At 49.3% G+C, this 16,297-nt stretch overlaps 2 protein-coding genes across 4 annotated transcripts; both read right to left on the bottom strand.

Moving 5' to 3' along the window:
- Window positions 1-3,866: 3,866 nt before the first annotated feature.
- On the bottom strand, window positions 3,867-9,193 carry CUNH19orf53 (chromosome unknown C19orf53 homolog). 2 transcript variants are annotated; one of them, XR_004956459.1, is made up of 4 exons: window positions 8,975-9,193; window positions 8,837-8,892; window positions 4,998-5,181; window positions 3,867-4,732 (listed from the first exon to the last, which is right to left on the bottom strand). XR_004956459.1 is itself a non-coding variant. In XM_036240662.1 (3 exons), the coding sequence occupies exons 1-3, from the start codon at window positions 9,177-9,179 to the stop codon at window positions 5,071-5,073; spliced, it is 372 nt and encodes a 123-aa protein (XP_036096555.1). In that variant the 5' UTR covers window positions 9,180-9,193; the 3' UTR covers window positions 4,742-5,070. The 2 variants fall into 2 exon arrangements, 1 of the variants encoding a protein (XP_036096555.1); XM_036240662.1 differs by lacking the exon at window positions 3,867-4,732 and having other exon boundaries at window positions 4,742-5,181.
- An 837-nt stretch (window positions 9,194-10,030) lies between these two features.
- Window positions 10,031-16,276, bottom strand: MRI1 (methylthioribose-1-phosphate isomerase 1). Of its 2 annotated transcripts, none has more exons than XM_036240660.1 (6): window positions 16,207-16,276; window positions 15,799-16,037; window positions 14,829-15,004; window positions 12,841-13,017; window positions 12,538-12,762; window positions 10,031-10,181 (listed from the first exon to the last, which is right to left on the bottom strand). In XM_036240660.1, the coding sequence occupies exons 1-6, from the start codon at window positions 16,249-16,251 to the stop codon at window positions 10,054-10,056; spliced, it is 990 nt and encodes a 329-aa protein (XP_036096553.1). In that variant the 5' UTR covers window positions 16,252-16,276; the 3' UTR covers window positions 10,031-10,053. The 2 variants fall into 2 exon arrangements, with proteins under 2 accessions (XP_036096553.1, XP_036096552.1); XM_036240659.1 differs by having other exon boundaries at window positions 16,117-16,274.
- Window positions 16,277-16,297: the final 21 nt, after the last annotated feature.

Below are 16,297 nucleotides of genomic sequence, written 5' to 3'. Positions count from 1 at the left end.
TTTGAGTCCTTGAAATGCAGCTGTCCTCTATTGGGCTGTGCTATAAAACACAGAGTGGGTTTTGAAGACTTAGTAGGAAAAAAGGGGTAAAGTTTTCATTAAGAATTTTTTATATTGCCCTGGCTGTTGTTGCTAAGTGGTTAGAGCACTGGCCCTCAGACCAAATGGTCTTGGGTTTAATTTCTGGTCAAGGGTATGTACCTGTGTTGCAGGTTCAATCCCCAGTCTTGGTCAGGGCGCATGCAGGAGGCAACCAATTGATGTGTCCTCTCTCATAGATGTTTCTCTCTCTTCCCCTCTCCCTCCTCCCTTCCACTCTCTCTAAAAGTCAATTGGAAAAATATCCTCGGGTGAGGAGTAACAACAACAAAACAACAAAAAAGAATTTTTTATATTGATTAGATGTTAAATAATATTTTAGATAAATGAGTTAAATAAAATACATTATTAAAATTAATTCTACCTATTTCATTTTATTATTCCCTTTTTTATTCCATTCTATTCTGTTCTATGTGGTATCAGGACATTTAAAGTTATACATGCAACTTGCATTGTAATTTCTATTAATTAGATAGCTGTGGTCTTGAGAAACCACAGCCCACCACAATAACAGAAACAATAGTAATAGTGACTGCTCTAGCTGTTCAGATACATTACCACGTTTAAGCCTTCCAACAGAGCTGCAAAGTGGGGATGGTTGTCTCCATTTCTCAGATGAAGTAATGGAGGCTTGGAGAGGTGGAGTCCTTGCCTGAGCTCACCCAGACTGGGAAGACCTGGGAATATAGACTTATTGGAGCATCCTTTCTTGCAAAGTATTTGAAAAAGAGAGAGACCCATGGGGAAGGAGTAACTGAGGTGGGGGAGAGGAAGGGAGGACTTCCACAAATCATGTTTCAGGTGCTCCCCTCAAAAACAGGACCCAGAGTCCAGCTTTTCCTGGCTGCCTCCTTCAGCTAAGCTTAGGTCCCTCTCCCCTCCCTGAGAATGCTTCAGTGGGTATCCCAAGATGCTGAATCAGAGAAGTCACTCCCTGCCAGTGGAAGAGAGGATGTTTAGGAGGAACTGAGAATCTGTTTTCACAGGGTAAAGATGTTTTATCTTATCTCTAACAATAGGTACTAATATAATCATTATCCCATCTCCTGGATGAGAAAACTGAAGCACAGAAAGGTCAGGTGACTTGCCCAAAGTCCACAGCAGGAAAGAGTAGGGCCAGGATTCAAGCCTGGTTGGGTGGGTTGGTCATGTCACATTGACTGGTGATCAAATGCACTGTTTGGGATACACCAAGATTCTATTCTGATCCCTGGATTTTATAGATAAGAGGAATAAGGCTCAGAGAAGGTCAGAAAGTCGCTCAAGGCCACACAGTGATCCCGGGAGAATGTGTGAGGTCAGAAAGGCCCTTGGGAAGGTGGAGGTGCCCCCAGAAGGAAGTCACTAGACCTATTTCAAGTTTGCCCTCTTCCTAGAAACATTTTTAGGAAAGAAGTGGAGAGGTGGGTTCCAGCTATCCTTGTGGTTCCCTTTCCCAGTGCAGCCAGTGAGCTGGGCTTCAGTGAAATAGAAGCCACTTTTTTCCTGCCAGCAGCTGTGAGCTCACTGTCTAGGCATCCACAGCTCCTGATCCCAAACCCACGTGTCCTGGAGACCCACAGGAAATGGGGCAACCCTGGAGACTCAGATGAGGGGGGAACATGGTCCCCAGCTGTGGCTATCCCCACCCTAATTTTCAGAGGATCCTTCCCTCTGCCAGTCCCCTGCAGCACCCCCATGCCCTTGTTGACTCAGGCAGGAAACCAGCCGGGGCAGTTTCACTTCCTGGTCCCCACAGCCCCTCTGGCCTGCCCAGCTGGCAAGATTTCTTACATTTTTTTCTTTCCTTTTGGAACATAAGTTCATGAGCAGTGTCAGGACCCTGCCAGGAAAAATGGTCATTCAGGCAGAGGGGGAAGGTGGAGGCAGGAGCAAAAAGCTTGGGGAGGAATAATTGTGTCTGAAAAGCCACATTTAATGGCTGCCCTGTCCCTGGGGGACAGGGCCAGGACAGGCAGAGGCCTAGAGGTGGGACTTGGGCTCCCTCCTGCCCCCCCCCTCCCCCAGGACACAAGGTCAGCTCATAATCATAACTGTAAGTCCCTGGGCCTTAAGATTCCTGAATTCTTCATTTGAGGGAAGGGTGTTAGGATCCCATTTAATAGACAGGGCAACAGGCTCAGAGGTGAAGGGACTTGGTCACAGATAGGAAGTGGCAGAAGCTGGCACAGGTGTGGGGTTTTTCAAAGTTTGGGGCTCCTGACATTAATGGGGGCTTTGAAGGCAGGTTAAAGGATCCAAGGAAAAGTCCTGCAGGGCAGTGGCTGCAGGGAAAAATGTGGCCGTTTGGGGAACTGGAGGGGGTAGGGTAATAGGGGAACAGGTGGGTTGACATTCCAGATCCCATACCTGTTACACCTGAATGACATGCCATGCCCCTGGGGTCCCACTCAAGGGTAGGCATCTGAGGGACAAAGGAAGCAGGTTTACCAGAGTCCCTGGTCTGTTAGGCACTGCCACTGGGATTGACTGGAGCTTGAGGTACGAGGAACCTTCCTATGACAGAGCTGGAAGAGAGCAATTTCATGCACCCACAGCTTATCCTGTCCCAGCCATTGCCCGTCAGAGATAATTTTCAAGAGGGTAAAATCTACTCTTCAGACATATAAAAATGAACACATGTTAAATGCTTTATTGAATTCATGTGGGATCCAGGCAGATGTTATATACATATGGAGGCAAATTGATTTTACCTCTGGGGAGGAGGGTTGTCAGTGGAACCTCTGGCATCTGCAAGTCTACAGATAAGAATGGTTTGGAATTGCCATCAGCTGCTTACAATTTAGAGCTGTAAAATCCTTCAAAGAAAATGCTAACACCATGACTCAAACAGCCCTGGTAGGTGTGTTATATAGAGATGATGCTTGGAGGGATGGTAACTGAGTCACTGAAACTGCAAAATTTTCTTTGCAAAAACAATTCCTTCCTTCCTTCAACAAGTACATAGAGACAGCAGGTCAGTGGTTGCCAGGGACTGTGGGGATGGGGTATGGGGAATGAAAGCTACTGGGGATGGGTCATCTTTTGGGTGATAAGTTTTAGGTAGTTGCAAACATTGTGAATGTAGAAAATGCCACTGAATAACATAGTTTTTAAAAAAGATTATTCCATTTTTTAAAAATTTAATTTTTTAAAAACTTTTTTTTTCTTAATCCTCACCTCAGTGTGAGAGAGACATATGGACTGGTTGCTTCCTGCAAGAACCTGACCAGGACCACGGATGAATTGCAACCGAAGTATGTGCCCTTGGCTGGAATCAAACCTGTGACTCATTGGTCCTCAGGCTGAAGCTGTACCACTGAGCCAAACCAGTCAGGGCTAAAAAATTGATTTTAGAGAAAAGGAGGGAGAGAAACATGGATTTGTTGTTCCACTTATTTATACATTCATTGGTTGATTCTTTTTTTTTTTTTTTATCCTCACCCGAGGATATTTTTCCATTTTTTGTACAGCTAGAGTGGGAGGGAGAGAGTGGAAGGGAGAGAGAGAGAGAAACATTGACGTGAAGGGACACATCGAGTGGCTGCCACCTGCACGACCAACCAGGGCCGGGGACAAACTGCAATCGAAGTACGTGCCCTTAGCGGGAACCGAACCCAAGTCTCTCTGGACCGCAGGCCGACGCTCTAACCGCTGAGCCAAACTGGCCAGGGCTGGTTGATTCTTGTACATGCCATGACCAGGGGTCGATCCCACAACCTTGGTGTATTGGAAAGATGCTCTAACCAACTGAGGCACCTGGCCAGGGCCTGAATTGTATACTTTCAAATGTCAATTTTACATGTGAGTTTTAACCACACACATATACACAAAAGCAGGGAGAGCAATTTTATACACACAAAAACCCTAAACTTACACCTCAAAAAACTGCCAGTTGTGGCAGCAGAGCTTGAACTTGGAGAGACTTTCCAGTTTGGAGTTCCCCTGGGCCCAGCCTGGCTGGTCACTGTGCTGTGACCTACTCCTCACCCCCATCAGAGGGAGGGATGGGTGGTCACCAGGCCAGACCTCCCGGAGACTCCACAGGCATCTTCTTGATGTTTAGCAGACTCAAGTGACGATCTGGGAAAGGGGTACTCAGGATGAAACAGGAGAGATCTTGGTGTGGGAAGAGAGGCAGGAGACGATCAACTGAGAGTACACACTGAGATCCAGCCAGTGGTGGGTTCAAGTACTGGCTCTGGAATGCTAACAGCACGACCCAACCTGGGATGAAGTGATGTGCAGAAAGCACTAGCCATAGGCATAGTAGATGTTAAGACTTTTTTTTATAGATAGAGGTGGCTCTGAACAGTTCATAAGTGCATTCTGGTTTAATCACCACCATGAAGATGGTGTCAACACCTGTTCTACAGATGAGAAAATGGCTCCCTACACCTCCTGGCTTGTCCAGGGCAGAGTGGTAACTTGGGCATGTCTGGGGAGGGCATGCAGATGACTAAGAAGATTGGTGTGAGTCACCTGTGGTTGGAGGGAGGTCAAGACTCTCCAAAAGCTCCCAGGATGTATGTGCAGAAGCCCAATCACCCTTCTCTGAGCACATGGCTGGTCTCCTGCAGAAACTGCTGGGGCTGACTGGGTCAGAGCTCCTGGCCTATGGCCCCAGCAATGGCCTGCCCACAGGAGCATGTGACTGCAGGAGGAATGACAAAGCAAGGTTTATTGCTCCGGGTTAAACCAGTGGATACAGAAATTGGGGAGGAGGGGGGTATACAGAAAGTTGAACATTTCCTCAGGGTCACTGCTGAGTTCTTGGCACCCCGGGCAGCTGACCCATGCATTACAGATGTACTGGTCACCCGCTCACAGGCCAGCTCTTCCCCCTCCGCTTTGGAGCTGCAACCCAAGGCTCTGGGGAGCAAGGCTCCTTTTGTCCATGATGCTGCCCATGAAATCACCTGAAGATTTCTGAGCATGGAGGCAGGGGCTGCGTCCTTAGGAAGGTGTCTTGGTGGAAGAGGAAGAGACTGCTTACTTCTTCTTGGCGGGGGCTTTCAGAAGAGCCAGCTTCTTGGGCAGGCTGGTGCTGGCTTTCATCACCACATCATGCTCAATCTTTTTCCGGATCCCAACCTCCAGGTCCTGAGGGGGCAACCAAAGGGCAATCAGACTAGGAGGGAGCAAGGAAGAACTTGACCTAGGGCTGGAGGCTGGATCAGTAATTAGCCCTGCAACAGCACCCGAGTCTCGCAGCTGTGGTTTAAGTCCTGCTTTTGTCCCACACTCTTTGTGGTGTTACACACACACACACACACACACACTCCCACCCCCCCCTTATCTCTGGATCTCAGCTTCTAAACTTTGCTTGCTCCCATTGCACAGATGGGGAAATTGAGGCTCCTAAAGTGAGGAGGCAGTTGTTCAGGGTTCTCAAACCACATGAGGGGAGACTGGATCCTGGCATGCCCAGAGCCTCTGGTCTCAGCCTCCAGGTGGGAAATTCCTCCTGTCCCATGTTATCTCCTCTTTGCACATGGTGAACTGGGGCTCTGAGACAGGGATGTGAGCAAGTAGAGGCAGAGGGATCAGAAGCCACATGGGTTTGGGTCCAAAACTGGTATTTTTTGTTGTTGTTAATTCTCACTTGAGGATATTTTTCCGTTGATTTTTAGATAGAGTGGAAGGGAGGGAGGGGGATAGAAAGGGGGGAGGGGGGAGAGAGAGAGAGAGAGAGAGAGAGATATCAATTGGCTGCCTCCTGCACGACCTTGACGAGTGCAAGGGATTGAACCTGCAGCCCAGGTACTTGTCCTTGACTGGGAATTGAAGATGAGACCCTTTAGTCCGAGGGCTGATGCTTTAACTGCTGAGCCAAACTGGCCAGGACCAAAACTGGTAGTTTAATCATATTCCCCAAACCACCTCCTTGCCCAGTCAAATGAGCTCCACTGACCATGACAGCCACGACCATCACCACATGCCTGGGCACAAGACACACAACAGCAAAAGATGGAAAAACCTCTACCTTCCCAGGGCTGACATTCAGTGCATGTGTGAGGACAACATAAATGCCAATGATACTTATGTTAAACTGTTAAATGATGATAAATGTTTAAGTGGTGTTATGGAGAAAAAACAAGGGCTAGTGAGGGGTGGGGCTGCCATCAGGAACAGGTGGCTCAGAAGCAATACTTGCAGACAGACTTGCTTCAGAGGAAGGGAGCCACGTGGATTTCTGGGAGAACTGGGACACAGGAAACTGCTAGTGCCAAGTTGAGGTAGGACAAGGAGCAGTTAAGGGGCCAGTGAGGTTGGAGGGAGCAGGGAGAGAATGGGAGGAGTGGAGGGCAGGGAGGTGACAGGGGCAGAGCATGCAGGGCTTTGTGGAGGACTTGGGTTTTTCCTGAGAGAGGTAGGGGCCAGGAGGGTTCTGAGCAGAGAAGGTACATGATCTGCTGACAGGCGCCCTCTAGTTGCTATGGTGGATGTGGGGGAGGCAGATCAGGAAGGAGTGACTGCAACTGGTCCAGGTGGGAAATCATGAGGTGGATCAGGGCAGTGGAAAATGGGTGGATTATAGATTAACCATGAAGGCAAAAAGGATGGAATCTGACCTGGATGGGAGAGGGGGTTGCGAAGGAGGTATGGGGGAGATCCAGGATGACCCTGAATATTTTGAAATTTAGAAGAAACGAATCTTCCTGAAGACTGGCAGGATTGCCTGGCCAGTGTGGCTCAGTGGCTGAGCGTCAACCCATGCACCAAGAGGTTGCTGGTTTGATTCCTGGTCGGGACACATGCCCAGGTTGTGGGCCAAATCCCCAGTGGGGAACATGGAGGCGGCGGCCAATCGATGTTCTCGCTCATCAGTGTTTCTATTTCTCTCTCCCTCTCCCTTCCTCTCTCTCTCAAATCAATAAAGAAAAGGAAAAGAAAAAAAAAAAAAAAAAAGACTGGCAAGATCATGTTGGGGAGGATCTGGCGCTTGGTTTTGGTCATGCCAAGTGTGAGATGTCCATGAGATAGGTGCCCTCCTGCCATCAGATGGAGGTAAGTAAGCCACTGGGTCTGAAAAACTGAGGCTCTGGGGAAACTAAACAATTTGCTCAAGGTGTTACCAGAAAGGGGACCTGGCCGTGAATGGGTCTGCCTAGGGCTGGGCAGGTAGTGTGTAGGTTCTTGACTTTGTGCAGAAGTTTCACAATATGAGTCTAGGTGAATTTTAGAGAACATTTATTAAAGCTGGGGACGGTGAAACAAAGATGGACTGGGGAAATGAGCCCAGGCTGGCATGCTTCGGCTAAGTAGTCTGAGAAAAGGGGGACTCTGGGACATGTTCAGGGGGTTTGCCTGGGATGAACTGCCACTGCCCACTGCTGCTCTGGTTGTAAGCCTCCTAGAGTCCCTTAGAGTCTAGGAGATGCATGCCTGCTGTGTGTGTGTGTGTGGGGGGGAGGCAAAAAGGGGGGGCATGGGTATGCTCCTGGGAAGGAGAGTGTGCCCTGGGTCCTTTGTCTTGAGGGCTTTTATTTCTCTCTTGCAGGCAGGAATTATATGAGAGGTCCCAGGGGAGGGTTTAAACAGAATATTCATGTGTTTTCTAGGTGTGCTTAAGGGTCATGGTCCTCACTGATTGGTTAGTGTCAGGGCAGGGGGTTGTTAATGTAGCTGGTCCTGGTGTTGTCATTCCTGGTTTTGCTACTCTTCTGGGTCTGGAGCTGAAATACAACTGAGGCCTAGCTAGATGTTATTTATAGGGAGGCGATCTTCTGTATCCGCTATAAATTGCTCTGACAGTTTGTTCACCTATCTGTCTCAGTTTCCCTATTCCACTTGTGCTGTCCTGTCTCAAAGGTTACACACTAGTTAGTGTGGAATACAATTCAAAGTCAGATCTGACTCCACCAAAGCCAGTTTTAATTTCCTGTAACTTCTTCACAAATGCAACCCTACCCCCATATAAAAAAGCTGCACTTGCCCTGGGTGGTTTGGCTCAGCGGTTAGAGTGTCAGCCCTGTGGACAAGAGAGTCCTGGGTTCGGTTCCCACTAAGGGCACATATGACTGTTGCAGTTTGTCCCCGGCCCTAGTTGGGGTTGAGTGGGTGGCAGCCATTAAATGTTTCTCTCTCTCTCTCCCTCCCTCTATCTCTCCCACTCTATCTCAAGATGAATGCAAAAATGTCCTTGGGTGAGGATTAACAACAACAAAAAAAGCAGCACTTAGACAACCACAAAAATGACAATAACAAAGTAACTAATGTTTATCTGTGCCCTGTTCTGTTCTCAGCGCTTTACAGGTGCCCTATAGCATTGAATTCTTACAACGCTAGGAGAAAAGTGCTATCACTATTATGTTTCACAGGTGAAAAGGCTTACGGTGAACAAATACTAGTCACTGATGGAACTGCAATTTGCACCCAGCAATGCATTCTTGCAAAGCTGGAATTTTCAACCTCTTTCCAACGCCACCTCCCCTCCCGAGTTCTATTAAAGTAGAATACTTTCTGCGCGCCAGGCCATGCTTCTACGAGGCCCGAGGTCCCTTGAACAATAATGTTCCTATACACACAGCTCACGGGAGGAAACTGGGGCTCAGAGAGTCGGGCGTTCTCCCGGCTCCATCCCCGGCCCTTCCGGTTCCAAACTTTATCCCTGGATCCCTCCCTCCACAGACCTCTATAGGCTCTATCCTCGCACCTGGCCGGCTCCAGGCTTCAACCTCCCCTGGTGCCAGGCTCCACTTCTGTTCTTTCGCGCCTACCTCCAAGCTCCGACCCTCGCCCCACCACAACTCACCTTCTTCAGCTTTCGCTGTTGCACAATGCGTGCCTTCTTGGGGGCGATAACACGACCTGGGGAATGATGCACTCGCGTGAGGCCAGGGAGCCCCAGGCCCGCCTCGCCTCGCCCAGCCGCCCCCAGACCACTCCTCACCTCCCTTCTTCGGACCCCGGTTCCGCTCCGAGGGCACCGCCATCGCCTTGCTCTTGGATGGCTTTTGTGCCTGGAACTTACGCTGTCCCTGCGCCATCATCGGATATACGCAGGAAGAGGCGGGGCTCAGCAGTCCTAACCGGAAGACGCAGGCACGACGGGATACAGTGGGGCCAGATGCACGCAAGGGCTCACGGGAAGCCATATCGCAAAGCGTTGAATTCCGGATAAGGGTGATGGTACATTATAGCGTTTGACGAAAAATTTTAAGTATAGGTTATAGTAAGCCAATCTTTACTGGGCGCACATTTGTTTTGTAAACTGTATACTGTTTTATGCTCTTTATATATATAACGCAGTCTAAGACAAAAATGAGGTGAGTTAGGCTCTTACTGGTGCAAAATTTAAGGGTCCACCAAATTCTGTAATGAAGACAGTGTCTTCAACATTTAAAAATAATATTTTACTATTTAAAAAAATCAAGTCGTTAAACTACTGCCTATAGACTGGCGGCCTGATGTAATAAAATTTTATTGGAATAAGGTCTAGTATCAGAGGTGAGGTAATGTCAAGGTGTGCAAATGTAGGGTTCCAGTCTATTTAATATCTTGGTATTTTGTTGTTCTTCACGTATTTTTTTGCATTAATTTTGATTTTTAAAAATATTGCATGAATCTATTACTTATCTTGGTTACTGAGCTTTGTGGTATCCCTTTAAAAATTTTGCACCTAAGGTGTCACCCTAGTTCCAGTCCTGAGAGCAACCCAAGCGGGTGGTACTAGTATTGTCCCCATGTTATAAATGAGGAAACCAAAGCATGGAGAGGTTAAGTGCCTTGGCCAAGATCACACAGCAGAAAAAGTGGCAGAGCTGGGATATAAACTTGGGTAGCCTAGCTGCAGGTGCTGGGCTTTTAAGTGCCATGCAAAGACCCTGTCTGCTATCCCTGTTCTAGGAAGAAGTACGGCTGGGAGAACGTCAGCTCTGGGGCAGGCCCCAAATAACTTTTATTATAAAACCTATGGGAATGGGGGCAGGGTGTGGAGGGCCAGGTTGGTTACTTCTGGGGTCCATACTCTCAGGAGATGGTGGTGCTTAGGGCTGCCCGGAGTTCACTGGGGGCAAAGACGCCTAGCTCTGTGATGATGCCACCAGTAATGAGGTCATGGGGGGTGACATCGAAGGCAGGATTCCAAACCCCAATTCCTACAGGGAGAGAGGGGAGGCAAGAAGGTAGGTATTTGCTTTTGTGAAAGTTCTCAAGCAATTATCAACTGTCCCCTGCACCCATGGTAGTTCTTGGAGTTAGGGAATTCTTGAGAATCTGAGGATATTTACCCCCAAAATACACGAAGGCATGGGCTTTAGCACCCAGTAACAAGTTTAGACCCCTCCCACACTCCATTCCTGAATTGTCACTGTTCAAGATTTTTTATCCTCACCCGAGGACATTTTCCCTTTTTTTTTTTGTTCAGATAGAGTGGGAGGGAGAGAGAAGAAGAGAGAGAAACATTGACGTGAAAGGGACGCATCGAGTGGCTGCCACCCACATGACCAACCAGGGCCAGGGACAAACTGCAACTGAGGTACATGCCCTTAGCGGGAACCAAACCTGGTTCTCTTGGGACCGCAGGCCAACGCTCCAACCACTGAGCCAAACTGGCCAGGGTAAGAAGAAGATTTTGAAGTCTTATATACATCCATCCCACTTTTGCCTGGATCTCTTTAAGAACACCCAAGAATCCACTTCAGGGCCTTTGAATGGCCCTCTGCCTAGATGCTCTACCTCAGATATGCACATGACTCAATGTTTTCATTTTCTTCAGATCTTTGCTCAAATGTCACCTCTGTGAAGACATTACTGATCATCTTGTCTAAACCCTTCCTTGCCTTGTTTATTTCTCCTCAGCCCTTACCTCCTATAATTGTGTTATTTATCTTATTCATTGTCTGTCTCTCTGATCAAACTGTCAGTTCTATGAGGGCAGGGACTTTTGTGTCTGTTTTCACTCCTATATCCCAGCACTTAGCAATAGTCAGGTGCTCAAAAACATTTGCTGAATGCATTACCCAGTATAGATCACAACTTCGTACACAAGAGTATGCAAACTGGTGGCCTGTATCTTTTTTCTCTGGCTCACAGTTTTTTTTAAGACCACTGAAGTAGCTGCCAGCTTTCAAAAGATGGGAGATTTCATGGACTGCACCAGGCCCATGCCACTCATGTCTTGCTACCCCTGCTTTAGCTTTACTTTACTGGGTGTGGGTTGTCAACTCTGCTTTCCACGGTTTTACAGATTATGACCAGTGCTAATTACGCCTCTAGGAAAGAGGGGCGCAAAAAAAACCCAGCCCTGGCCGGTTTTGCTCAGCGGTTAGAGCGTTGGCCTGCGGTCCAGATAGACCCAGGTTCGGTTCCCGCTAAGGGTACGTACCTCAGTTGCAGTTTGTCCCTGGCCCTGGTTGGTCGTGCGGGTGGCAGCCACTCGATTTGTTCCTTTCACATCGATGTTTCTCTCTCTCTCTCTCTCACTCTACCTGAACAAAAAATGGAAAAATGTCCTTGGGTGAGGATAAAAATAAAAAAAAATCAGAATTAAAGTATCCTTTTTTAAAAAGCTGTAAGGAATCGCAGCAGAAAACAACAGAATATTAGGACTTCCCTCTGCTTAGTTGCAGTGTTACTTTTACCCTTATTCCATACTTGGTGGTGTTTTACAGTATTTTAATTTTATTTTTTTAAATCCTCAGTGGAGGATATTTTCTCAAATATCTTCAGATAAAGTGGGAGGGAGTGAGGGGGGGAGAAAGAAAGAGAGAGCGAGAGAGACAGAGAGAGAGAGAGAGAGAGAGAGAGAGAGAGAGACATATCAATGTGAGAGGGACACATGAATTGGTTGCCTCCTTCACGACCCTGACCAGGGCTGGTGACAAATTGCACCCGAGGTACATGCCCTTGGCTGGAATCAAACCCACGATTCTTTGGTTTGCGGCCTGAAGCTCTAACCGCTGAGCCACTGGCCAGGGCTTCCTATGGTATTTTAATATTTAAAGGTTTTAACTGGTCATTTTTATAAAAGGCTTTTGATCATAATTGTTAATATGTAATGAGTACTAACTAAGGGCTGGGCCTATTCTCCATGTTAAGTGGGTTAGTTCACTGAAGGTCTTGGGGTTTATAAGGCAGGTCATTTTACAGATAGAAACACTGGGGCTCTTAGGGATGAGGGAACTTAGGCAACTGAAAACTGAAGCTGAAAACTATCTGTGCCTTTTCATAGGCACTTGGCTGAACAGTATCCTTATTTGTTCTTCAAATGAGAAAACTGAGGTGGAGAATAGCAAGATGATTTGCTCAAGGTTTCTCAACTCATGAGTTGGACATTCTCACCTTGAATTTGACCTCAAGATGTTTCTATTCCAAAAATTGGCTTGAATTTGAAACTGCCTGTGCCCTAGAAGGCTGATGACTCCCCAAATGCCACCTGCCTCCTGTGACGGGACTGGGGTACCTAACTGACAGTGCCCAGATTCCGTGGTGCGCCTCTGAGTGATGGCTTACCGGGTGCTGCAATCCTGACCCCATTGACATCGGTCAGCTCCTGGCCTGGGCGTTCCTCGATGACAATCTGTTGGCCTGTCTCTAGATGAAGGTCACATGAGGAGCTGGGGGCAGCTACGTAGAAGGGGATGCCATGGTACTTGGCAGCGATGGCCAGCTGGTAGGTGCCTACCTTGTTGGCTGTGTCACCGTTGGCAACCACACGGTCAGCTCCTACAACAACAGCTGGGGAGCAAGATGTTGGGGGTAATCACCTGCCCCAGGATGCCTGGAACCCTGACTGCTGGCACCCCACCTGCTGACCTGACACATCCCGGTGAGCCATGGCAGCTGCTGCCATGCTGTCAGTGATGAGGGTGGCGGGAATCTGCTCGTAGACCAGCTCGAAGGCCGTCAGCCGGGCCCCCTGGTTGTAGGGCCGGGTCTCTGTGCAGAAGGCGTGTTTCAGGCGGCCAAGGTTGTGCAGTGAGCGGATCACACCTGAAGGGCCCAACACACCAGAAGGCCAGAATGAAACAGAAGGGGACAGATGGGCAGGGTGGCCCATTAGTTGGTACAGATCTCAAAGGCTCCCCATCCCCAGGCCCGTGTGGTGGCTGTCCCTCTGTGTGCTTAGAGAACACCTTCTTGGTGAGTCCTTCCTTGATCCTTCCATCTCACACAGCAACTCCCACACCTCTGACCTCTTTCTCTTTTTCTCCTCAGCACTTACCACCCTTATCCACATCATAGATATTTACTGACTTGCTTTTGTCTGTTCCTCCTAACTTTCCTGTCCTGATGGCTGAGATTTTGTTTACTTTGTTCACTGCTGGTTCCCCAGAGCCTAGGACTACACCTGGCAAATAGCAGATGCTTAAGCCTTGGCTGGTTTTGCTCAGTCGTTAGAGTGTTGGCCTGTGGATCAAAAGGTTGCAGGTTCAATTCTGGTCAAGGGCACACACCTGGGTTGCAGGTTTGATTCCCGGCCTGTTGGGGTTGTGTGGGAGGCAACCAAAAGATTTGTCTCTCTCTCATCCATGTTTCTCTCCCCCCCCCTTCTACTCTCTAAAAATCAATGGAAAAATATTCTCAAGTGAGAATGAAAAATATATATGTAGTAGATACTTAGTAAATGTGTATTGAGTGACAGAATTCATGCATGCATGAAAGGGAGAGCACATAGTAGGTGCCAATATTTTTTGAGAAATGAATAAATGATGTCTTGCCATCAGAGCCTCAGTCCCCAGGCCCCAGAGTGAGTCCCAGGCAGGTAGGGAAGTCTGGAGAATTTAGGGTCAAGTGGAATCTGCTGCCTTGAGCCCCAGGACCTAGTTCTCCCTTTCCAGGTCACAGGTACTGCAGTTTTTCCTGGGAGTCCACTCCCTTCCCCTCAGTTCTCTTTATTTTTGTTTTGTTTTTTTTAATCCTCACCCGAGAACATTTTTCCATTTTTTGTTCAGGTAGAGTGGGAGGGAGAGAGAGGAACAGAGAGAGAGAGAGAGAAACATCGATGTGAAAGGGACACATCGAGTGGCCGCCACCCGCACAACCGACCAGGGCCGGGGACAAACTGCAACCGAGGCACATGCCCCCAGCGGGAACCGAACCCGGGTCTCTCAGGACCGCAGGCCGACGCTCCAACCGCTGAGCCAAACCGGCCAGGGCCCCCTCAGTTCTCTTTAAATCCACATCCTTCCCACTCTGTCCACTCAGGCCAGGTCCATCCAATGGTTGATCTTAGATGGGCTGGTGACCTCATCAGAGACCCTGAGTTTTGAGGAGACGTGTCTGGCACTGGTGGCAAAGAGACCCTTGGTTCTTTTCCTCAGATCTGAACATTGGCAGGCCCTCAGCTGACTTGTGGAGGGGGAGCAGGGCAGAGCTTAGGGACAGGAATAGATGGGTCCTAATGCTATTATTTGAACCCTTGGGTCCAGTCACTCCTGAAGCCAACTTCCTAAGTGTTTCTTTTTTCTTTTAAAGTTTTTTTTTCTTTATTGATTTTAGAGAGAGAGAGGAAGAGAGACAGGAAAACATCGATAAGAGAGAACATCGACTGGCCCCCTCCTGCATGCCCCCCACTGAAAATTTGGCCCACAACCTGGGCATGTGCCTTGACCTGGAATCGAACCAGCAACCTCTTGGTGCATGGGTTGATGCTCAACCACTGAGCCACATTGGACGGGCCCTAAGTGTTTCTGTACAAGAACTAATCAATTTCCATTTTGGGGGGGTGGGAAAAGTGGTTTGGATTTCTCTTGCATCCAAAAGGGGCTCTCACCCATCCCCATGGACACCCACTCACTCACCCAGGGCTGTGCCATAGCCAGCAGTGGCCAGTGCACCAGTGTTACAGTGGGTCAGCACAGTCACCTTGCTGCCTGCAGGGGATACACGTGCCAGGAGGTGGTGGGCTCCCAGGTCTCCAATGCTCCGATTGTCTCTGAGGTCTTTTTCCAACATGTCCTCAGCGTAGCAGATCACTCTGGGGCCGACAAGGGGTTGTCAGCCTCGGGGCCATATTGGCCCCTCCTTCCTGCCCAATTCTCTTGTGTGGAAGGCCTCTCATAGCTGTGAGTCCTGGACCCTTCTGCCTTTGCCACTTGTCACTCCATTTGCTCATGCAACACATTAATTGAGCACCTCCTGTGTGCAAAGGCTGGGTGGCAAAGCAGTGACCAAGACAAAAATCTCTGCCCTTATGGAGCTGACGCTGGAATAAGTGAGGCAAACGATGAGCAGATAATAAGGTGAAGAAAAAGCAGATTCAGGAAGGTGGGGGGAAGGGAGAGGGATGAGCTGTAACATATTGAGGGGTGGGGAAGATAGAAACCTTAAACCTGGAGGGCATTTGATCTGTAGATACCTGTCCTGAGAAAATGGCATGTGCAAAGGCCCCTGGGCAGGAGTGAGCCCCATTGGGGTCAGAGAACATAAGGGTAATGGTGTAGCTGGAGCACAGGGGGAGAGTGGGAAAAGAAGAGGTCAAGGAAGGGATCAGGACAAGAAACAAAATTCCTCAAAAGAAAAAAACCAATAGAAGGAGGTGGCACTGAAAAGGACCTCCAAGGACTGGGAGCCTGGGTATGTTCAGTGGAGGCAGAGTCATGGGATTGACTGCAAGGACCTTAGGGTCAGGTTCCCTGGGGTCGACTCTTGGTCCTGCCTGTGTGCCCTGGACTAAGCGTGCCATATCTGTTCCCATCTGTAAAATGGGTCGCTGTGAGCAAAAAATGAGTTAGCCTCTGCTCAGAGCAGTCCCTAGCACAAGGGCCCTACCTCTCCCGGACCGCTTTCTCCGTGGCACCCTCCCGCTCGGCTTCCTGGGCTGCGGCGTCGGCCAGGTCGCAGGCAGCACGGGCCATGTTGACCGCGGTGGGCCGGGCGGTGACCAAGAAGTTCAGTGCATCGCGCACGAAGGCAACGAGCGCAGCGAGTCCCGGCCCTCCGGCGCCGGCCTGCAGCTCTACGGCCAAGCTGAGGCAACCCACAAGCGCGATTGCAGGGGCACCGCGAACCTGGAGGGAGGGATGGCGATATCAGGGGCACCAGGCAAAGGCACGCCCTCCCACCTCCACCACCGCCGCCGCGCCCCACCTTCATGGTGCGGATGGCCTCCCAGGCCTGGCGCACTGAGCCCACCCCCTCGTAGCGGCATTGCTGCGGTAGCAGCAGCTGGTCGAGGACCTGCAGCGAGCCCCGGGAGTAGCGAATCGCCTCCAGAGAAGGCATGGTGCGGCCAACACGCTCCAAGATGGTCCTGGGCGCAGCGGCTCGC

This window comes from Molossus molossus, unplaced genomic scaffold (assembly GCF_014108415.1).
Source record: "Molossus molossus isolate mMolMol1 unplaced genomic scaffold, mMolMol1.p scaffold_m16_p_4, whole genome shotgun sequence".
NCBI classification, from domain to species: Eukaryota; Metazoa; Chordata; class Mammalia; order Chiroptera; family Molossidae; genus Molossus; species Molossus molossus.
Note: the sequence above shows the minus strand (reverse complement) of the source record. Positions and strands in the feature narration are given on the sequence as shown.

Coding starts and splice junctions, on each gene's coding strand:
- CUNH19orf53 (XM_036240662.1), bottom strand. CDS start 9,179: ATGGCTTCCCGTGAGCCCTTGCGTGCATCTGGCCCCACTGTATCCCGT. Junction 8,893..8,974: donor CCGGGGTCCGAAGAAGGGAG/GTGAGGAGTGGT, acceptor ATCATTCCCCAG/GTCGTGTTATCGCCCCCAAG. Junction 5,182..8,836: donor AACAGCGAAAGCTGAAGAAG/GTGAGTTGTGGT, acceptor TTGCCCCCTCAG/GACCTGGAGGTTGGGATCCG.
- MRI1 (XM_036240659.1), bottom strand. CDS start 16,251: ATGCCTTCTCTGGAGGCGATTCGCTACTCCCGGGGCTCGCTGCAGGTC. Junction 13,018..14,828: donor TGGCTATGGCACAGCCCTGG/GTGAGTGAGTGG, acceptor TGGGCCCTTCAG/GTGTGATCCGCTCACTGCAC. Junction 12,763..12,840: donor GGCTCACCGGGATGTGTCAG/GTCAGCAGGTGG, acceptor CTTGCTCCCCAG/CTGTTGTTGTAGGAGCTGAC.